General features: G+C 47.3%; 1 protein-coding gene and 1 pseudogene across 3 annotated transcripts in view; both read left to right on the top strand.

The window, feature by feature from the left end:
* ABCC5 (ATP binding cassette subfamily C member 5) overlaps positions 1 to 22,629 on the top strand; it is a 93,894-nt gene extending 71,265 nt beyond the window's left edge. For both annotated transcript variants that reach the window (XM_079765220.1, XM_079765221.1), the window contains exons 23-30: positions 1,076 to 1,262; positions 3,496 to 3,585; positions 6,061 to 6,250; positions 9,546 to 9,705; positions 14,816 to 14,894; positions 15,905 to 16,018; positions 19,927 to 20,091; positions 22,010 to 22,629. In XM_079765220.1, the coding sequence (XP_079621346.1) occupies positions 1,076 to 1,262; positions 3,496 to 3,585; positions 6,061 to 6,250; positions 9,546 to 9,705; positions 14,816 to 14,894; positions 15,905 to 16,018; positions 19,927 to 20,091; positions 22,010 to 22,111 (1,087 nt within the window). In that variant the 3' untranslated portion in view covers positions 22,112 to 22,629. The remainder of the gene's footprint in view (positions 1 to 1,075; positions 1,263 to 3,495; positions 3,586 to 6,060; positions 6,251 to 9,545; positions 9,706 to 14,815; positions 14,895 to 15,904; positions 16,019 to 19,926; positions 20,092 to 22,009) is intronic.
* Positions 16,971 to 19,917, top strand: LOC307095825 (pre-B-cell leukemia transcription factor 2-like; annotated as a pseudogene). The gene has a single exon. The product of its transcript is annotated as a pre-B-cell leukemia transcription factor 2-like (transcript).
* Positions 22,630 to 23,163: the final 534 nt, after the last annotated feature.

The following is a 23,163-nucleotide window of genomic DNA, read 5'->3' as shown; positions in this document are numbered from 1 at the left end:
CCCCTACGGGGGATGTGCCTGCAACCAATGTACATGCCCTTGACCGGAATCGAACCTGGGACCTTTCAGTCCGCAGACCGACGCTCTATCCACTGAGCCAAACCGGTTTCGGCACGATTAATTTTTTTTTTAATATAGAGTAAAAAAATTAGGCTAAACAATGTAGAAAAATAACCTTAACTTTCAGTGAAAAAGAAGAAAATATACTATGTACAAGTGTGTTTATGCATGTGTGTGTATATATACATGTACATGTAAGTACATTGAAAAAATGCTAGAAGGAAATGCAGCCAGATATTAACTCTGGTTTTAACTGGTAAGGTTATGGACTTTTGCATTTTTCCCTTTATTGAGTTTTCTAATTTTCTCTAAAGAGCACATGTCTTATTGTAAGGAAGAAATGTGATTTTTTTTTTTTTTAAAGCAAAGCACATTTGCTAGAAAGACTTTCTGCTCTGGAATCCTGGTTATGGACTCCAGATGGGGTCTCATCTGCTCTCTGGGACCCCTCGTGACAGTAGTGTCTCCCCTCCTCCATTGGCAAAGGTTGTCTGTATATTTGTTTGCTGTGGTTCAGCTCCTGGCTCTTTGTTCCATGGCTGTGGGAAACAGTACCATTCTGCCCAGTGATGGTGTGTCAGCAACAATTTCCACTTTACTGTATTCATTCTGAGAGTTTCCTTGTCCTGGCTTTGGGCCATTTCTGCAGTTTGCCTTTTAACCTTTATTTTTGTGAGAAAGTGACCCCTAACCTATGACATTTTTTCTGACGTTTAGCACAGCCTCTTTATTTGGTCTCCTTCCCCCTACTTTCCCTATGCTGTTAAAGTAGATACTTTCCCCTAACATCTTCAATATGTTTCTTTGAAAGTGTAAAACTAGAAAACCCCATGTCCTCCTATTTGTGGAGCATGGAGTACTCCGTACTCTTTAAGTTTCCATATCATTCTCTTCATTACAAACAGAAAATACTGAAGTATTAGCCCCCGTCCATAATTCACCAGAGCTTTGACATCATCCATGACCGGGTCACCTGGTACCTTATTTGCCTATTAGCTGTCTGCCTTCCTCACAGGTACCAGGAGCTGCTGGACCACAACCAAAGTCCTTTCTTCCTATTCGTGTGTGCAATGCGGTGGCTGGCTGTGCGGCTCGACCTGATCAGCATCACCCTGATCACCACCACTGGGCTGATGGTCGTTCTCATGCATGGGCATATTTCCCCAGCCTACGCTGGTCTCGCCATCTCTTACGCTATCCAGGTCAGTCTCTGGGCTGGGGCATCACCTTCGCTCCTTTTGAGTCCTTCCTATGTTGGCCTAGGAGAGGCATGGTAGGGGCCTCTTCCTAAGTCACTGTTTCACCTCTGACGCCCAGAGTGCCACGCAGACTGCTTTAAAGTAACCATCTGGGGCAGGAGCCTGGGAGGGCAGGAGGGGTGGTATCTATCTATCTATCTATCTATCTATCTATCTATCTATCTATCTATCTAAAAGGCTAATATGCAAAGTGTCCCCTTGGGAGTTTGACCAGAAGACCAGGAGTTCGATCGCTCGCTATGATGTGTGCTGACCACCAGGGGGCGGCGCGGAATGAAGGAAGGCCCCGGCCAGCAGCCGGAAGGCCCCATTGGCCCTGATTGCTGGCCAGGCCTAGGGACCCTACCCATGCACGAATTTCGTGCACTGGGCTTCTAGTCTATACTAATAAAAGGGAATATGCTAAATAGACCAGGTCAACCGGACATCTTCTGGACATCTTCCAGATGTCCAACTTCCTTGATGGTGGCGGGGGCCGAGGCAGAGGCAGTTAGGAGTGATCAGGCCAGCAGGGGAGCAAGGAGTTAGGGGTTATCAGGCTATCAGGGGAACAAGCAGTTAAGGGTGATCAGGCTGGCGGGGGAGCAAGCAGTTAGGGGTGAGATCAGGCCGGTGAGGGCGAGCAAGCAGTTAGGGGCAAGATCAGGCCGTCACGGGGGAGCAAGCAGTTAGGGGGCGATCAGGCCGGCACGGGGGAGCAAGCAGTTAGGAGGCAATCAGGCCAAGCAGGGGGGCGGTTAGGCGGTGATCAGGCCAGCAGGGGAGCGGTTAGGGGGCAATCAGACAGGCAGGCAGAGGCGGTTAGGGGCAATAAGGCAGGCAGGCAGAGGCGGTTAGGGGCAATAAGGCAGGCAGGCAGGTGAGCGGTTAGGAGCCAGCAGTCCCGGATTGTGAGAGGGATGTTCGGGCTTAAACCGGCAGTCGGACATCCCCTGAGGGTTCCCAGATTGGACAGGGTGCAGGCTGGGCTGAGGGACACTCCCCTCCCCCGTGCATGAATTTCGTGCACCAGGCCTCTAGTGTAGGAATAAAGGGATTTAAGGCTGTTGCAAGTGTTTAAGAAATAGGTGCTATTTTCTTCATAAAGGTGCTTTTGAAAATAGTTTTTTAATTGTAGGTTTCTGAATTCACCATCCTGTCATCTCTGGCCTCTTCATAGTCTTCAAAGAAATACTCAGTTTGCTTCTTATGTGCATTTTTTTCCCCCAGGCTCCTGCTTTTCCCCCCCAACACTGTTACATGTGGAAAGCTTTCTGGTCTCTAGGAATGGTTTATGGTTTTTAGCTCAAAAAAAACCTGGGAACTTGAGCTCTGACTAGGTATTTGAAGATGTTAAGGAATTATTATTAAGTTTTTAGATGTCATCATGGTATTGAATAATGGTATTGTGCTTTTAAAGATTTTATACTTTAGAGAGATACAAGCTGGAATATTTATGGATGAAATAATAGGATAGCTTGGATTTGCTTCCAAATAATATAGAAGGATGAGGTGATATAAAGGAAACAATATTATCTGTGAGTTGAGAGTGTTTTAAGACGGATGTTTGGTACATGGGAGTTTATTATAATGTCCTCTCTCCTGTTGTACATGTTGGACGTTTTTCCATATTGGAAAGATAAACTAAAAAGTAGCCAAAGAAACCTGAGAAGAGGTATGTACATGTATCTGTACATATCCCCCAAGGCTGTCCATGCTCTGCAGACGTCCTTGATCTTTGGATGGGCAGTAGTAGAATCCTTCGTCTGACGTGCACAGGGGCTCTGCCCGCACTTTCTGCTCAGCCTTCTTTCCCTTTGTTGACTTTCCTGGAAGCCTGCCCACTGGCTGCTCACAGGTTGATTCGCTGTGTCTGCCACAGCAGGTGCAGGTATAAGTATGCAGCTTCAGATACGTGTTACTGGACACGCAAAGATGGGTGGAAAGCCGTTGGATGCAGGAAAGTTAGTGCCAGCAGTACCACGATGCCACCTGCACTCACAGAGAATTACAGATGACTGGGGGTGGGGTGTAATGCACACTGTCTTAAATGTTTAGAGAATGACTCCGTTCATAAAACCAGCTGCTGTATGTGCCCAGTTCTTATGATTGAGCTGTGGTCTCCTAGATGAAGGAGGCTTTCTAGCGTTGGCATCGATAATGAACTCTCTCCTGCATTTCTGCTTCTCACCGTCAGTTAACGGGGCTGTTCCAGTTCACCGTCAGACTGGCCACCGAGACAGAAGCTCGCTTCACCTCAGTGGAGAGGATCAACTACTACATCAAGGTCAGACTTCGACCTCACCCTCCATGGAGGCGTTTTACCCTTTACCCTTTTCCTGCCTCGGGTGGATGTGCAAGGAGGCAGCATGTCTTCCTGCCTTCTCGTCCCTCGGGAGAGGACCGGCGGTCTCTCCGGCAGGCGTGGAGTGGAGACGGAATTAGCATAAGAGTTTCTAAATCTATTTGTGAATCGTCTGATTGAGAACTTAACGTTCATCAGCTCATTTCCAAAATGTTTCAAACTTTGTTAGTTCAGTTAGGCTGGCTAATGTAGCATTTTTTTTTTTTTTTGCACTGTATAAAACTATGTATTTTTTTTTCTTTTCTTAAAAAAATATATTTTTATTGATTTCAGAGAGAGGAAAGGAAAGAGAGAAATATTAACAATGAGAGAGACTCACTGATCGGCTGCCTCCTGCACGCCCCCTACTGGGGATCAAGCCTGTAACCTGGGCATGTGCCCTTGACTGGAATTGAACCCGGGATCCTTCAGTCCACAGGCTGGTGCTCTATCCACTGAGCCAAACCGGCTAGGGCTTTGTCAGCATTTATATCATTGTTTACATGGGAAGAATACATTCCAACTTCCCAATAATGACTTACAAGCATAGTATTGAATAAAAAAAATAAAAAACAAGCATAGTGTTGAAAACTTGCCATTCAGTTGTGAACTAGTGTGTTACATAAACTGCATTTTCTCGCAGAGACGTGTTTTGACAATGGACCTCATTAGTCATAGGATATTTCTCAAACTTATGAATGATTATTCTGGGAAAGAATGGCACATAGCAATCTGATATATCTGCTAATAGCTGTTCCTTAGGTTTATCCACTAGCCTCTTCACCCAGTGCTCTGGTCTGGGGATGATACATGGTTATATATATGAATATGTAGTGTTTGCTTTACTCGCTGCTGGTGAGAGTCTCTGGCTGGAGAGGTGGGGGTGGGTAGTCAGCCCCAGGTTGACTGGCAGTAGTACAGCGTAAATCCTGCACAGACCAGTCACATTTCTGAGGACTGGCTCCCCACTGCCAGTCCTCAACCTGGATGCCTGTCCCAACACGGACCCTTCCAGCTTGGAGCGTTTGTATTCAGTCTCCACCCCCCAGAGCAGTAGTCTTTGGCCCTTACTTCCCTAGAACGCTGTAAGCCCCATGACTAGTCGCCAGAAAGTTTGAAAACATTGCAAGGTTTGACTATTGATAACAAAAATTATAAGCCGTTATATTAAACACGGAATTTTAAAGCTGGAATGGGTTTCCAACATTATCTGATCCAGTCCCCACAATTTGCAAATGAGAAACTAAGACCTAGAGTGAAGAAGTGATGTGTCCAGTCACACAGCTGTTAGTGGCAGGGTTAGGATTAGAGTCTATTTCTCCTGGATTGACTGAGATATGTCAGAGTGCCAGAATCTGATTACATGTTCAATATTATTATTTTTTTTTGTTAATCCTCACCCAACGATATTTTTTTCATTTATTTTAGAGACTAGTGGCCCAGTGCACAAATTCGTGCACATTGAAAGGAAATTAATTAGAAGAAATATTTTAATATTGCTATTCGCCCTTTCTCTATAATAGAAGTGTCAGAGGTACGTTGTGCCAATAGTTGGTCTTCAGACATATTCTGTTGATGACACCACTTTCTTTCAGCTTCAGAATGTCAACAAAAACAATCAAATTCACGATCGACAATGACAGGTCAAAACACACATGTGCGATTGGCGTCAGTGAGAGCTGTCTATGTATCGTGCATGCACAAGTCAACGTTTATTTTTAAATTGACAGTGCGCATCATATGTACCAGACGGTCGGGCAGACGTACGGTCGGTCACTTAGCCTTTTATATATATAGGTAGTGGAAGATAGGGAAGGAGAGAGAATAAGAGAGAGAGAGAGACATCGATGTAAGAGACACACTTACATCCTGCACACGCCCTGACCAGGGTCGGTGATCAAACTTGTAATCCAGGTACATGCCCTTGACCAGGAATGGAACCTGAGTCCCTTTGGTGCATGGGCTGACACTCCAACCACTGAGCAGCACCAGCCAGAGCTGATTACATGTTCAATAAATGTTGTTACCTTTCTTTGGATTTAAGCCAGTGGTTTCCAAATGGCAGAGTCCTATTTTGAGTGTAATATTTTCAAAGAATTCCAATAAAAACTGCAGGGTTGAAGAGGAATAGAAGGGCTCATGGCCCCACCCTTGGCCTCCAAGGCAGTTTTGTGGAAGAATTCCTTAAGACAGGAGGCAGTTTGAAAGGAGGCTGCTGCATAATAGTAGCCACTGCAGAATTAGTAGCCATGGTACTCTGTCCCTATCTAAGCATTTACTGCCAAGGGATCTTTCACAGCAAGGTGCCAGGGCTACCACTGCTCCTGTGTGGCGGCTATGGTTGTCCTGGTTTAACTTCTCTATGACAGAACCCCCGGAATCTGGGCCAATCTGACCTGGCCACTTCTGTCTCCCCAGACTCTCTCTTTGGAAGCACCTGCCAGAATTAAGAACAAGGCTCCCCCGCCTGATTGGCCCCAGGAAGGAGAGGTGACCTTTGAGAACGCGGAGATGAGGTACCAAGAAAATCTGCCTCTGGTCCTAAAGAAAGTGTCCTTCACCATCAAACCCAAGGAGAAGATTGGCATTGTGGGGCGGACGGGGTCAGGTAAGGACCCTGTCGGAGTTAAGTTTGTTGCCCATGTGTATTGCTTATTGACTATCACTCGCATCCCTTCAGACCAGGTCCCCAGTACATGCGTGATTAGTGTCTCAGGTCTCACTGAAACCACTTCTCTAGTGTTATTTTCAACCCTGCTTTTCTAACACTTTGTGTTTTTTCCAGTCATAAAAGTACACATTCTCACTGTGGAACACGTGGAACATATGGCAAATTACAAAGGGGAAACGCACCCATAACTCCACGGCGCGGGGATAATTACTGTTAACATTTTAGTGGATATCTTCCAGGTGTTTTCTATCAACAAATATGTTTACAAAAATGAGGTCATTTTACACTCACTGTTTCATGGCCTGCTTTCAAAGCCAGCAAATATTTTCCATGTCAGTTCCTGCTCCCAGCGCGATATCTATGCAACATGACATGAAATCCTGTTTTATGGGTCTCCGCCGTTTATATTGCATAAGCTCGAGTCGTGGGCACTGAGGTGGCTGCCAGGGTTGACTGTTCTGAAGAGCCTGCAGTGGATGTCTTCCTTCTGTGACGTCGGGTGTTCGCGGTCTCTGTGATGTGTGGCCCGGGTGGCCCCATGGATATCAGAGGCTAACCCAGCTCTAAACAAGGAGCCTCTGTCCCTTTGAAGACAGAAATGCGTTTCTTGTTCTGACATCAGTTGCAAAGAACGAGAGAATAGGCCTTCCTTTTGGGCATTTTACCTCACTCATGCTTAGAAGTGCATTGACCTGGGTTTCTAGGGTCAAGACTTCAGTAATTTATGTCTCTCCCTCTTTCCTTCCTGAATAACGTTTCAAAATTGTGTCTTGTCTCCTTTCACCCTGTTTGCCCTTGTATAGGGGTCTCTCTGAGGCAGTTCTCATAAGCTTTCTGGGCTCCATGTTCCTTTTCATCAAAATTCTCCTAGCTTTTTTTTCTTGCCATTAAAAAACAAACAACATACACAAAAAAACGCCTGGCATCTTTTCTGGCCAATTTACTTTAAAGAACCTGCCAAGAAGAAAAGCAAAAGTCATTTCCTGCTCCCTGTTTGAAGGAATTACTTCATGTCAAAGCAAGAAGGTGTTTTGCACTGGCAAGAGCATGCTCAGCCAGGGAGGGCGGCTACCCACGGCTCTCACTCTGCTCTCCCCCTCGGACTCCCTGGGGTGTCCTGCTCTCCCAAGAGCTCTGACTGGTGTCCCTTCTGTGATTTCCCTTTCTCCCGAGTAAGACAGACCGAAAATTTCATCAAGACTTGAGTAAACCATAGTAGTGACAGAGAGAAAGAAACAGGAAAAATAAAATCATCATCAATAGCCTGACTTACAAAGTCTGGACTCTAATCCTAGTTCGCTTCTTCCAAGGCTCCTGGACTCGGGCCCTGCTGTGGTCGTGAGGACTTCGTTGCCTTTTTTACCAGCACATTCTGTCAGCGATTCCAAGGACTATAGTCTCCCGTCCCGGAGTTCCAAACCGAGGCATCTTTTATTAAGATGGAACAACTTAACCTATTATTTGAGCCCCATTCCTTTCTTAGTTTGGATCTTAAACTGCTGCCTTGGCACTGAGGGAGAGTCCGTCCCCCCCCCCCCGCCCCACTTCCTGGGTAAGGGGCCACTCACTCACCAGACCCCCCAATCCTAAATACAGCCAGTCACTTTTAGCAGGAGAAGGCCTCCTTAACATCTGTCCCGCTACATGAGCTTGGGTTCCCAACTCATTTCTGGTAGATGGAATGGAGGAGTCCTGCCTTAGGAAGGTGGACATTTCTCTAGGTTCCCATTAGGGAACAATATTGACAGCAGAGATGTGGCTGCAGACTCGGCCAAGGCAGGATAGTTGTACCCTCAGTGACCACTACGTAGATAAAGTCATGAGGCTCTCGTGAGAGGTCTTTCAGAGCGTGGAGACAGGAAGAGGGTGGGCAGTGTGGTTTAACAGCTGAAATCCTGTAGTTCTCAATCTAAACCAAGGGCCTGAGCTGCAAGAAAGTAGATAGACAACACTGTGTCAGGCTATTTAGGGGGTGTAGGGGGCATTAGATAGAGCTTTTTAATGTTTATATGTTTTGACAGAGTAGTTTCAATTCTGAGAATCTATCCCAAGGAAGTCATCCTATCCTATCCTATATCCTATATAATAAAAGGCTAATATGCAAATTGCCCCCTTGACCAGGAGTTCGACCAGGGGGCGGGGCCAGCTGGCCAACCACCCACGGCCCCTTCCTGGCCAGCCTTCTGCATCCCCTCCCTCTGGCCGACCGGGATGGGCCGGCCAGACCCACCCGTGCATGAATTCATGCACCAGGTCTCTAGTAACGTTATAATAATACGTTTTAAATAAACTACACATCCCACATTAGAGGGCTAGATGAGTTAGAATGTGTCCACAGGATGGAGTGTATTGCAGCCATCAAATTTTTATCCTGAAAAGTTAATAATATGGTTGAATGCTTGTTATGTTATGTTCAGTGGGAAAATCCATTACAACATCATGTCTCTGGTATGCTCTACTCTGAGAAAAAGACTAAAAGGAAATGTGTCATAAATAACAGTAGTGATTATGAGAGATTGATGTTATCTTCTTGTATTACTTACATAACTTAACATGAAGATTCCAGTAAGAACAGCTGTTCTGCTTATCACAGTGACAATGCACTCATTGTTTTAGCCCCCAAAGCTGCTTTTCTGCCACAGTTCCCTGTCTGAGCAGAGTCACCTCCAGCCGCTCATTGGCTCAGTCCAAAGCCTCCTTCCCATGTGTGTTTACCACACAGCTTCTTCCATCCCCCAGCTGTTGCTACAGCGATGGAAGGCCTTGTCTCCTCTCTCAGCTACGTCAAAGGGACAAAAGAGAGGGCGCATCTTGTCCTCTGGTTTGCCCTAGCTCCTTGCCATGAGACCGCTGTTCTCCTCATTTTGCTGAGAAGCATTAAACACTGTGCACCTGTTCCTAAGGTGAAAAGGAGGCATTTTTCCATTTTACTCTCATGAGAGTGTAATGGTCCTGCCCATTCCTTCTCGGACTGAGCTGTGTGATTTAAATGTATATGCTTAGTAGTTCAGGAAAATTCATCGGGTTTTCTGTTTGGTGGTGGTGGTGGTGGTGGTGGTGGTTGTGTGTGTGTGTGTGTGTTCCTGTTTCTGGCTATCATTTTATAATTTCCTGAGTTAATCAGTTGCGATAATGACTGCATAGAAACGGAAAAGTAGATGATTTTGCCCTGAGAATAAACCAGTTTCGTAAGTTGCTAATGAGCTACTCTTCTGCACGTCTCACTCATCAGGGAAGTCCTCCCTGGGGATGGCCCTCTTCCGCCTGGTGGAGTTGTCTGGAGGCTGCATCAAGATTGACGGAGTGAGAATCAGTGACATTGGCCTTGCTGACCTCCGAAGCAAACTCTCCATCATTCCTCAAGAGCCAGTGCTGTTCAGTGGCACTGTCAGGTGAGGACCTGAGCGCCCATGTGTTTGTGCCTCATTTCAAGGCCAGGTGGGCCTGTCAGAGCCTCCATCTGGGACTGAGATCTAGTGACCTCCCAGTCTAGTGCTTTTCCCACTACAAAGGGCACCTCAGTAACACAACGGGGCTCGGAGGCCTGCAGCATGCTGGTGGGGAAGTCAGAGAGATTTGGGCTCAGATCTTTCCCTGCCACTTTGGACAAGCTACTTGATCACTCCTAAACTTGTTTCCTCATCCGTGAAATGGGGATGTTATTAAGACCTGTTATTGTCAAGAATGAATCAGTTCATACAAATTATACAAGCACAGCTGAAACCGGTTTGGCTCAGTGGATAGAGCGTCGGCCTGCGGACTGGAAGGTCCCGGGTTCGATTCCGGTCAAGGGCACGTACCTTGGTTGCGGGCACAACCCCGGTGGGGGGCGTGCAGGAGGCAGCTGATCGATGTTTCTCTCTCATCGATGTTTCTAACTATCTCTCTCCCTTCCTCTCTGTAAAAAATCAATAAAAAATATATTTAAAAAAATTATACAAGCACAGAGCCTAGCAAACGATGGACATTCAATAACGTTAGAACCATTATCGTCCTCGTCACCATCTTCCTCCGTCCTCCATGCTCTTCTCTCCTCAGTGCACTCCAAGTCGCAATTCTAATGATGGTCTCCAGGCATTATTACTACTCATGTGTTTCCATTTTCCAGTATTTTTCCCACCTGTAATGCTCTGGAATGATGCCTCCCTCTCTCTCTTGCAATCTGCCAGCATGCCAAAGATAAAATTCTTCTTGACCTGTTAAAATCATAAGAAGGAAATATATTGAATCCCATTTTGCTTCCTTATAATTTATCCTACCTTTAGCCTTAAGCTCTGACTCCTAAAAACAATGGGTTTCCATTATTTGTGTCTATTCCTATTCATGTTGCTTCTCTTTCTAAATAAAACGGTTTTAACTATATAAGCAACCCAGATAGGACTTTACTTTTTTTTTTAATACATTTTTATTGATTACAGAGAGGAAGGGAGAGGGAGCGAGAGATAGAAACATCAATAATGAGAGAGAATCATTGATCGGCTGCCTCCTGCACGCCCCCTACTGGAGATCGAGCCCACAACCCAGGCATGTACCCTTGAACAGGAATCGAACGAGGGACCTTTCAGTCCACAGGCCAACACTCTATCCATTGAGCCAAACCAGCTAGGGTAGGACTTCTTTTTTTTTTAATAACTCAGAAAGTAATATTACTATTTCCTCTTTAATTTGAGCAGTTTCCTAAAAAGAAAAAAAAATGGTACTAATCTAATTTCAAATAACCAAGGGCAGTGTTCACACTTGTCTGAATGGCATTTGAACTCATTCAGGGAGGTTTGGTAGATAAACTGAATTCTCACCTACTTTCCTGTAGGGTCAACACTCCCGGGTGCGTTTATTTTGGCATTTCTCTAGAACACTAATGAATTTGGACAGTATAGACTGGATCTGTTGATCCAGTCATTCCCTTTGGGTACTGAGATAACACGGTCAAATAAGCAATGTCAGAAGAGAATTAGAATTTATTGAAGATTCAGATCTAAAATTAAGCAATTGGGAGTTATTGCCAAACCTGCTCTTCCTTCCTATAGACCTCTCTATTTTTAGACGCTACAGGAGCACCTTTGCGAATAAAATTGGCCTTACAATTTTAAGCTCAGGACAAAACCATATTTTTCTTAATTTTTTAATCATCATTTGGAAGAGCGTTAGGATATAAGGCATGTTAAACTTTAGACTTCCCTTGAATGTGCTGGCACCAAGAGGCCTGTGTTCATTGGAGAATTTTATAGCCCTTCACATGGGTCTGAAACCAGGGGCTTCTAGCATTCATGGTAAAGAACTGACCTGCTGGCTGTGCAGCTGTTTGTAGAACATGGTGGAAGCACAGCCTTTGCGGGAGTCGGGGCCATTTGTTATCAGCTCCAGAGACTTGTTGCTTCTGGTTAAACAAGCTCAGAAGTTGGTGTGCTAATGCCCTGAGTTCAGTTACTGAGCTCAGAGTGCTGCTTCTGGCATCAGCTGTGCAAACTTAGGAAATCGTAAGTTTCATTTCTGCCATCTGTAATTTTGGCTTTGTTTTTTTTCTTTTTTAAATAAATTTTTATTGATTTCAGAGAGGAAGAGAGAGATAGAAACATCAATGATGAGAGAGAATCACTGACCTGCCGCGTCCTGCACCCCAACACTGGGGACCGAGCCTGCAACCTGGGCATGTGCTCTGGCCGGGAATTGAACTGTGACCTGTTCATAGGTCGATGCTCAACCACTGAGCCATGCTGGCCAGGCTGTAATTTTTTGCTTTTTAAATCAGTGATAGACACTGAGAACATATAAAATCCTAGAACTTCTATCCTCCTTTAATCTCTCAGGTTTCTTATAATTCCAAAAAAAAACATTCAGCTTTTGCAGCTCTTTTGCTTTTCTTAGAAAATTAGAAAGCCTGTGCAGTGAGTTTCCCGGAGCAAGGGAAGGATGGTTAGCTGTTTCCTCAGCTTCCTCCTGGAGACTCTGAATTTGGAGACTGTATCTCCACCACCATTAACCAGCATTATGGGTGAGAACATCTCCTTGAGATACCAACATGCAGTTAAAACATATAAGGAACGCTTAGAGGGGCCGGCCAGTGTGGCTCTTGTTTCTCTTTTTTCCTTTTGGCAGTCTTAGTCCCTGTGGAACTGGTAAGGACTTGTTTTGTAAAAAGACAATTTCACAGTTTTAGATTATCAACAGATCACCTCTCCTTTAATTAAGAGTGCTCTTCCTAGCTGGCATCCCTGTAGAGATCAGTCTTCCCCATCCACACCATTCACAGGTAGACTTTATCAGAACGATTTCTGGTCCTGGTGTTCAAGATCCTGGGATGATTGTGTCCCTGGGACATTGCATTGAATATATGGGTTAGAAACCACCAATATTGGAACCAAGGTATCTAATGTGTCCACATGGACCTTGGCAATTTAACAGCTGCCAGTTATTGAGTATCCACCATGTTCTAGGCACTGTACATATACTCTAAACCTACCAAGCCATTTCGCTATGTCCCTATTATACAGAAGAGAAAACTGAGGAGTAATTTATCCAAAGTCACGCAGATGGTAGGGATTGACCCCAGTCTGTTTAGATTCTCTGTGTGTACACACTCCCCCTCCAGGAACTGCTCTTTGCCTCTGTTATTACTGAAAATACTTAAAAGTTGTGACAGCCTGGCTCAGTGGGGTTTGAGCATCAACCTATGAACCAGGAGGTTCAATACCTGGTCAGGGCACATGTGCAGGTTGTGGGCTCGATCCTCAGTGTGGGGTGTGCAGGAGGCAGCCAATCAAAGATTCTCATCGGTGATGTTTTTATCTCTCCCTCTCTCTTCCTCTTTGAGATCAATAAAAATATATATTTTTAAAAGTAGTGACATATTAATACCTCTTATTAGGAGTCAAATAATGATAGGAATAAATTTTTTTATTTATACAAAAAATACTAGATGGTGTACATGGGATACAACAGTGAACAAGATCCAGACAGGGATCCTGTGCGGTGGGCAGAGAGACAAAGAAACAGGGTGATGGGTGCCATAAGGGTGAGCATAGAGACACCTCATCCAGGCTTGAAGGCTCAGGAGACACTTCCTAAAGGTAGCATCTGAGCTGAGACCTGAAGGACAAGAAGGAATCATAGCCCAGAAGTAAAACCACAGTAATAATAGCTGTCACACACACAGTGCCCACCCTGCAGCAGGTACTCCCACAAGTGCTTTACACACATGAAACGTGGTGGACACACGGAGTCCTCACAACAGCCTTTTGAGGAGGTGGTCTTTGATCCTGTCTTGCACATGAGGAACTGGGATGTGGAGTAGTGAGGCTGACTTGGCCAAGCACACACAGTTGTGATTGATAGACATCGTATAGGAATCGGGCAGTCTGGCTCCAGAGTCCTTGCTTTTACCAGTGTCTCTCCAGTACAAGGGTGAGGACAGGTGAGCATGTTGCAAGCGGAGGGAGGGCACCTGTGCAAAGGGCCCCGGGCACCGAGAGCAGGGTCGGGCAGAGCCTCCCAGAGACAGCCCAGAGGCCACGGACGCGGACGCGGAGTGCGTCTGCCATCTCCGCTCAAGTAGTGCTCCTCTGTGATGTGAGCCTGCTTGCGTTCGCATGCCTGGAATTAGTGACCCTAGATATGGACACAAGCATGGCACAGAGCTGAGGTTCTCCCAAAGATTTCCCCATACGCCAAGCAAGATTTATGAGCAAAGCAAATTGTAACCTAATCCCTTTCTGATGACTAGACTTACAAAACTTCATGTTGAGATTGAGACAAGACTCCCCCCATCAGTGTAACATCCCATTTCCACCAAATACCTGTTCCACCACTACTCTACCCTCATCCTCATGACAGAGAGCTTTTTGTCCGGTCTTGAACATTTCCAACAGTGCCTAGTCCTATTTCGATATCCGTGATTTCCATGCGGCAGATCCTGTGGGGACAGTAAACAGGAATAGCCCCCAAGCTGGTTTCCTGAACCAGAAGAAAGGAAGTCCTTCCTCTTTGGTGGCCCTTTCCTCTCCCTCACTCCCTCTGCCTTCCGCTGGATCGGGCAGGCTGGCTCGTTTTCCAGGTCAGCTAGCTGTCAGGTCCCTGCTCTCCCCCTGGAGCATAGGAAGAAAGAGCATTTCCCTGTGCATGTAGGGAGATGTATTTTAACATGTATGTGCTAGGAAAAAAATCTAGCATATATGCCAACATGCTAACACCTTTTGTTTCTACAGATCTGACTAGAGATGATTAAAACATGCGTTGGTTTGTGTTTTGTGATTTGCATGTCTATATTTCTTCATTTTTCTATATAACTTATATAAGTAAAAATAACATTTCATAAAGAAGAAATTCTGTTCTCAGAGGTCATCAGCATCAGCATCCACCTCTGGCTGCTTAGGGGATAAGCCGTCTGTGACCTTAGGGGGTTTAAGGCCGTTTCCCGCGCTTGTTTAGACTTTTACCCCACAGCCTTCTCAGTGTGGCTGTGCACATGAAGGATCCCTGAGACATTCCTCTTGCGTTTCTCTCTAGATCAAACTTGGATCCCTTCAGCCAGTACACGGAAGACCAGATTTGGGACGCCCTGGAGAGGACACACATGAAAGAATGTGTAAGTAAAGAATCACAGGCGAGCGATGCTGTGGGCACTGCCCAGCCTGCCCGGCGGCTTCGGTCCAGCCTAGTCTGTCCTCCACCTCCAGCGTATCTGTGGAGGAACACTTTGAGCAGGACTTCCCAGACATTCCAGAAAGGGCATAAAGGTTGATATTTCTGACCTCCACCTCCTCCCTCTACCCCCACGCCCATGAGCATATTATCCTTTTTACCACCCGTTGACTGAAGACATGTCAATGACAACTACTCAGAATTCAGTCATGCTTTTACATTAATTTCTATTTTATTCATCATAACAGTACAACAGGCTTTTGAAGTATCTTTCTATGTGCAAGAGATACCTCATTTATTGAGTCTGCAGAAAGCATGCCGTCGGCTCGTGGATTCACAGATCTCTGCGGGGTGCTCGGCAGGCCCCTCCAGGGGCCACAGTCTACAGGTGGATATCCCTCACCTGGAGGAGGGTGTCCATGCCTCTGCTTAAGTCAAACTCAGGATCCCTTACCCTAACTCAACTAGATCAGCTCTGCTTTTATCTCTTTTAGGTTGAGCTTTCTCAAATAATTTCATTTGAAGACTAGGTTGCATAGCTTACAAAAAGAGAAGTTTGACAGCCATGGGCCTAGAGCTTTAGACTTAAGAAAATCAGCAGTTTTATTTTCCCCTTTTCCTATTGCACGACCATATTTTTCAGTGGCTCAAAAATTAGGACCACTATCTGCCAGGATTTGGGGACATGAAAATATTGGAATTTCTGGGGCATTTTGAGAGTAAGAGACTAACAGAATAGTATATTTGAAATAGGGGGTCCTAGAAAACCTGGGCCCTGATCACGTGACCATCACACCTGTACCTTCTTTTAGGTGAGCCAGGTTCTCGGCTAGTATTCCTTCTTCTGTTCCAGAATAATTTACCTTTGCTACTGGATTTTTGACAAAAGTTAGGGTGTTTTTCCCCCTCACTTTTCTTTTTGACCCTTCTCATTTCTACTTTCTTTCTTCCTAGATTGCTCAGCTACCTCTGAAACTTGAATCTGAAGTGCTGGAGAATGGGGAGAACTTCTCAGTGGGGGAACGCCAGCTCTTATGCATAGCAAGAGCCTTGCTCCGTCACTGCAAGGTGCGGCGGTTTGGTGGGAGCTGGGAGGGGAGGAGCACCCTTCCCTGCGGCACGTGGTCTGAAGGTGTTCTTGGCTCCCAGCCCAGAGGCACTTTTAAGAGAATGCCAGAGGTGTTTCTGGATTAACCTTGACACATTTGGGTATATGGGTGGGTTGTTTGTTTGTTTTTTAATATGTTTTTATTGATTTCAGAGAAGAGAGGGAGAAATAGAAACATCAATGATGAGAGAGAATCATAAATAATCCTATCTAATAAGAGAGGAATATGCTAATTATCCATTACACCCTAACATCATGACCGGATCAGCAGCCTGTGTCCCCGCCCTCTGCTCTGGCAGCTGCAAGGCCCGGGGTAGGATAGGATACGATAGGAGGAGATAAGAAAGGAGAGGGAGAGGAAGGCAGGCCGGCATGCAGACAGGTCTAGAGAAGAAACAGAAATACAGAAAGGGAACAAACCAGCCAGGGGCAGGACGCAGGTGGCACGGAGCGGGGAGCCCCGCCCAGACACGGGAGGAGGGCGGTGGCCCCCGGTGCGGGCCATTGGCGGGTCCCCTGACGGAGGGGTGGACGGTCAAGGCCTTCCGGGCGGAGGTGCTCCTGCTTTGCAGCAGCAGCACCCAGGCTGCTCTGGCCTTGGCCACCCTCGCTGGGCCGGGCATTTTGGGCAGGGAATGGGAGCAGGACGGTGGCGGGGAGGCCAGGGAAGGGGGGCAGGGGTAGCGAACACCTGGCCGGGGCTGAGCCCTGGGCTGGGGGTTAACGCGCCCCCCCACCCCCAACGGAAGCTTTAAGGAGGGAAGGAGGGCTCCTCCCTCTTGCTCACACACACACCCCGCCTGGGCCTCCTCTCTCTCTGGCTCCATTTTCTCCACCGTTGGGGGGCCGGAGTCTCCTGTGGGAGGCCCCCCGGTACCTCAGGTCTTCCTTCAGAGCCGGGGTGAGCCCCCGGGAGAGCCAGGAGATGGAGAGACGGGCGGGGCAGAGGGAGCAGCAGTCCTGGCGAGTTTGGGGGCAAGTAACCAGGTGGGGGAGGGGCGGAACAGGGAGGGAGCCTCAGTGCCCCCCCCCACACTATGGACGAGCGGCTGCTGGGGTCGCCCCCTCCAGGCGGGGGCTAGTGGGTGGGGGCCCTGGCGAGCCTCCCAGCGGGGGGTGGGGGGGCCCCGGGAGGCTGAGGGAAGCAAGACATCGGGGACATTCTGCAACAGATAATGACCATCACGGACCAGAGCCTGGACAAGGCCCAGGCCAAGAAACACGCCCTAAACTGCCACCGAATGAAGCCCGCGCTCTTAGCGTCCTGTGTGAGACCAAGGAGAAGACCGGCCTCAGCATCCGAAGCTCCCAGGAGAAGGAGCCAGTGGACCCCCAGCTTATGCGCTTGGACAACATGCTTCTGGCAGAAGGTGTGGCTGAGCCTGAGAAAGGGAGTGGGGGGTGCTCAGTGGCAGCAGCTGCAGCTGCAGCAGCTTCCGGGGCGGCGTGTCCCCTGACTACTCCATCGAACACTCGGACTATCGCAGCAAACTTGCCCAGATTCGCCATATCTGCCACTCGGAGCTGGAGAAGTATGAGCAGGCGTGTAACGAGTTCACGACCCACGTCATGAACCTGCTGAGGGAGCAGAGCCACACGAGGCCCGTGGCACCCAAGGAGATGGAGCGGATGGTTAGCGTCATCCACCATAAGTCCAGCGCCATCAGATGCAGCTCAAGCAGAGCACCTGCGAGGCCATCATGATCCTGCGCTCCCGGTTCCTGGATGCCAGATGGAAACGCCGGAACTTCAGCAAACAGGCCACCGAGGTCCTAAATGAGTATTTCTATTCCCACCTGAGTAACTCATTTCCCAGTGAGGAGGCTAAGGAGGAGCTCGCCAAGAAGTGTGGGATCACCGTCTCTCAGGTCTCCAACTGGTTTGGCAACAAGCGGATTCGCTATAAGAAAAATATCGGAAAGTTTCAAGAGGAGGCAAACATCTATGCCGTCAAGACCACCGTGTCTGTCACCCAGCGGGGCCACAGCCGCACCAGCTCCCCGATACCCCCTTCCTCCGCAGGCTCTGGCAGCTCTTTCAATCTTTCAGGATCTGGAGACATGTTTCTGGGGATGCCTGGGCTCAACGGAAATTCCTACCCTGCTTCCCAGGTGGAATCACTCCGACGCTCGATGGGCCCAGGGGGCTACGGAGATAACCTCGGGGGAGGCCAGATGTGCAGCCCTTGGGAAATGAGGGCAAACGGCGGCTGGCAGGAGGCTTTGACCCCATCCTCAGTGACGTCCCCAACAGAAGGACCAGGGAGCGTTCATTCTGACACTTCCAACTGATCTCACCCCTCACGGCCACAGGGTGGGGGCTCACGAGGTGACTGTTAACAGGAGGACAAAGGCCTCCAGAAGACAAGCCCCAGACACAGGAGAAGCACAGATGGAGAAGGGCAAATGGGGTCGCCCTACCCCAGCCGACTCAGTGCTGGGGTTGCTGACTACATGGCAAGGAGAAGGGGGTCCCCTAAGGGGAAGGTGGGATCTGTCTCCCCTTTTTTCCCTTCTTTTCAATCTTTTGCTCTCCCCATTTCTTACACAGAAACACACCAGAACCCTCTCTTTCAGATCCTCTCTCTCATAGACACATACACAACTATTCTGTTTCTCCCTCTCATAGATACATACACAACTATTGTTTCTCTATAGACATATATACATTCTCTCTCAGACACATATACAACTATTCTCTCTCTCTCTCTCTCTCTCTCTCTCTCTCTCTCTCTCTCTCTCTCTCTCTCTGGTTTCATTCATTCTCTCTCCCCCACCCCTTATCTGCTCTTGGATCTGTGGAGACGCCAGCCTTGCCCTACCTACCAGAGATGCCAAAAATGGGGACACAACTTATGGATAGATGACCTGGCTACGCCTCCGGGCCTCCCACCTCTCCCCTCCAGACGGCTTTATTACCTCATATGCAGCTCATCCTAAACCAATAGAATTGCTCGGTGAAAAAAAAAAAAGAAGGGAAGGAGGGAGGGAAGAACTTTATAAAGAAGTCAGTAGACAGCAGAGTTAAAGAAGGAAAGAGGATGTATGAGTGAACTGTAGGAGCTATAATGAAAATCAAGTATAGTTGTGTTCTGGGGACAGATTTTAAAAGTAGGAGTCAGAAAAGAAAAAAGATAAATGATAGTGAGTAATTAGGCAGGTAGATAGATAGATATTAAAACAGTGGAAGTAAGTAGAGAAGAATGTATGGGAAAGGTAGGATGAGAGAGAAAGAGGGAGGGAAGAAAAGTTTTAAAGGGGAGCCTGTAGAGCTTAAAAGGAGAATGGGAAGAAGAAAGAAATGGGGGAGGAAGTGAAGAAAAAAATTAAGGTGGGAAGGAAGGAAAAGGGGAGGGAGGGCAGGGGTAAAGATAAAGGAAAGCAGGAATGTGGGGAGGGAGGGAGGGTAAGAGAAAGATGGGAAGAAGGATGATGGAACAGAAGTAGGAAATAAGGAGGAAAGAAAAGTTTATAAATGATGAGTCAGTAGGAAAAAGTGTTACATAAAGGAGAGAGAAAAAAGAAGTTAATAGGGGCGACCAGGCCGGCAGGGGAGGGCAGTTAGGGGTGACCAGGCCAGTAGGGGAGGGCAGTTAGGGGGATCAGGCAGGCAGAGTGGTTAGGGCAGGCAGGCAGGTGAGTGGTTAGGAGCCAGAGATCCCGGATTGCGAGAGGGATGTCCAACTCCCAGATCGGAGAGGGTGCAGGTTGGGCTAAGGGACTCCCCTCCCCCATGCATGAATTTTGTGTACCGGGCCTCTAGTATATGGTATAAAATTCAAATGCTAAAATACATTTTAGTAAAATCTAAATTAACCAGAATGCTTAAGGAACTGGTTAGATCCTCTTTCTGCTCTCTTCCCTGGCAGATTCTGATTCTAGATGAAGCCACAGCTGCCATGGACACAGAGACAGACCAACTGATCCAAGAGACCGTCCGAGAAGCGTTTGCCGACTGCACTATGCTGACGATTGCCCATCGCCTGCATACAGTCCTAGGCTCTGATAGGATTATGGTGCTGGCCCAGGGAGAGGTACTGAGGCATGTGGCCTTGTCTGGGAGGACTGAGCTGATTGGCATCTGAGGGTGGTTCTGAACATTTAGAAGAGCAGCCATAGCAGCTTTAGTCCCGTCCGTTTGGAGAGAGATACAGCCCCCTCTCAACAAGGCACTGAATTTGAGGCATTCCTGGGTTCTTGTTTTGCTTTACTACCTGTTATTTTGTTACTTGAAAATAGGACACACTGACTTAGGTCAGTGAGCAAGTTTAGTTAGTAATTAATTCACATCCTATATAATAAAGAGGTACTATGCAAATTGACCATCACTCCAACACACAAGATGGCTGCCCCCATGTGGTTAAAGATGGCCACCCCCATATGGACACAAGATGGCCGGGAGGGAAGGGCAGTTGTGGATGATCAGGCCTGCAGGGGAGGGCATTTGGGGGCGACCAGGCTGGCAAGGGAGGGCAGTTAGGGGCAACTGGGCCAGCAGGGGAGGGCAGTTGGGAGTGACCAGACCTGCAGGGGAGGATAGTTAGGGGCAACCACGCCTGCAGGGGAGGGTAGTTAGGGGTGACCAGGCTGGCAGGGGAGGGCAGTTAGGGGCAATTGGGCCGGCAGGGGAGGGCAGTTGCGGGGGACCAGGCCTGCAGGGGATGGCAGTTAGGGGCAACTGGGCCATCAGGGGAGCAGTTAGGCATCGATCAGGCTGGCAGGGGAGTGGTTAAGGGGCAATCAGGCAGGCAGGCAGGCGAGCGGTTGGGAGCCAGCAGTCCTGGATTGTGAGAGGGATGTCCCAGATTGGAGAGGGTACAGGCTGGGCTGAGGGACACACCACAAACCACCACCACCACCACCACCACCACCCCCGCCCCGTCCACGAATTTCGTGCACCAGGCCTCTAGTAAATAAGAATTGCCCAAGGCGTGTTGAGACCAGCCACCATATGTGTTTACTTTTTGCAATCATGTAGGGGTGCCAAACTTATATCCTGCTGTTCCAAGCTTCCCCACAATCTGGCCCAGCCATGCCTTCTTCGTTTCCCTTTCTTTCCTTGCAAGTGCCGTTAGCTACTGCAATATGGTTTCCAGTGACAACAAAGGAATGGATAATTGACTGAGTCTATCCTTTACTCACTTTTTTATTTTTATTTTTTATTGATTGATTTCAGAGAAGAAGGGAGAGGGAGAGAGAGATCGAAACATCAATGATGAGAGAGAATCATTGATCGGCTGCCTCCTGCATGCCCCCTACTGGGGATCAAGCCTGCAACCTGGGCATGTGCCCTTGACTGGAATTGAACCCAGGACCCTTCAGTCGCAGGCTGATGCTCTATCCACTGAGCCAAACTGGCTAGGGCTCTTCTTCTTTTAAAAAAAAAAAATTATTGATTTTTAGAAAGAGGAAGGGGGAAGGGAGAAACATCAATTTGTTCCACTTATCTATGCATTCATTGGTTGACCCTTGTATGTGCCCTGACCAGAGAGATCGAATCCACAACCTTGTTGTATCAGGACGACACTCTAACCAACGGAGCTACTCGGACAGGGCTCTCACTTCCTTTTTTTTTTTTTCTTTGCCAAGTAAGTCTCCTGAGCCATTCCTTTTCCATCTATAGGTTTAGATCAGCTTGCATAACTAGATGCCATTTGCCTGCTAAGCCTTTGACTTGTGCTGCAGTGGGTTCCCTGTAATACCTTGTCGATTGATTCCTGCCTACCTAAGGCTGAATGAATTAGGTGAAGGAGGTCTAGAGGTGTTTCTCTCCAACCTTTCCCTGGTACCCTGGTTAGTTTTAAAAAATAAAATAAAAAGGAACCCATTTGGGCATGGCAGGGCTAGTCGGATTGTCACCCTGATTCCATCCTTAAGGGGTATTTGGGCTTGCCCCCCTTCCTGAAAGTGGGTCCTCGAGTCACATCCTGATGCCATCTCCTTCCTTTGCAGGTGGTGGAGTTCGACACCCCATCGGTCCTTCTGTCCAACGACAGCTCCCGGTTCTATGCCATGTTTGCTGCAACAGAGAACAAGATTGCTGTCAAGGGCTAACTCCTCCCGGCCGCCTCAGTCTCTTTCCTCCCCGGGGCCGCGCTCTTCCTGTCCTGCCGAAACCTTGCCTTTCCCGACTTTGTCTTTCGCACAGCAGTTCAGGATTGGCTTGTGTGTTTCACTTTTAGGGAGAGTCCTATTTTGATTATTGTATTGACTCCAGATTCATGTAAACAAAATTTAGTTTTTGTTTTTAATTTCAATGTACAATGTATCAGAGGCCTATAACCTTTTGCACTCGGATGTCGAGTGTGACTCGACATGGTTAGCATGAGAATAAAGGAATCGAGAAAAAAGCAAGCGAGTGCAAAGGGTTAATGAAGCTTTATACGTGTAGCTATATCTATATATATATATATAAAATTCTGTATATAGCCTATATTTACAGTGAAAATGTAAGCTGTTTATTTTATACTAGAGGCCCAGTGCACGAAATTTGTGCACTGGGAAGGGTGTCCCTCAGCCCAGCTTGCACCCTCTCTAATATGGGACCCCTCGGGGGATGTCCAACTGCAGGTTTAGGCCCGATCCCTGTGGAATTGGGCCTAAACCTGCAGTTGGACATCCCTCTCACAATCTGGGACCACTGGCTCCTAACCACTCACCTACCTGCCTGATTGCCCCCTAACTGCTCCTCTGCAGGCCTGATTGCCCCCAAATACCCTCCCCTGCTGGCCTGATCACCCCCAAGGCTTTTATTAGTATAGATATGACCCTGCACAGAAAATTTTACTAGCCCTGCTTTACAATAAGGGCTTGACGATTGAATCATTAGGACCAGACACCAAGATTTCCTTTCTTTGAATAGTGGAGGGAATAATTATCTTGTCTTTAAGTTGCCCGGAAATTAAAATGAGATAATGACTTAGAAAAGTATAAAAGCACCATATAAAGACAACTGTCTTTTTAATAAAGTGGTAAAATGAAAAACACTATTTTTATTCTCCCCTTCCTTCCTTTATAGCTTTTATTTAAAATTTGAAATTTATAAAAATTTCACTCCAATTTTCATTTCTTTACATTCAACATTATTTTGTATTGGTTTCAGGTTT

The sequence above is a fragment of the Cnephaeus nilssonii genome (assembly GCF_951640355.1).
Source record: "Cnephaeus nilssonii genome assembly, chromosome: 3".
In the NCBI taxonomy this organism is placed as follows: Eukaryota; Metazoa; Chordata; class Mammalia; order Chiroptera; family Vespertilionidae; genus Cnephaeus; species Cnephaeus nilssonii.
This window is presented reverse-complemented; position numbering and strand designations above follow the sequence as displayed.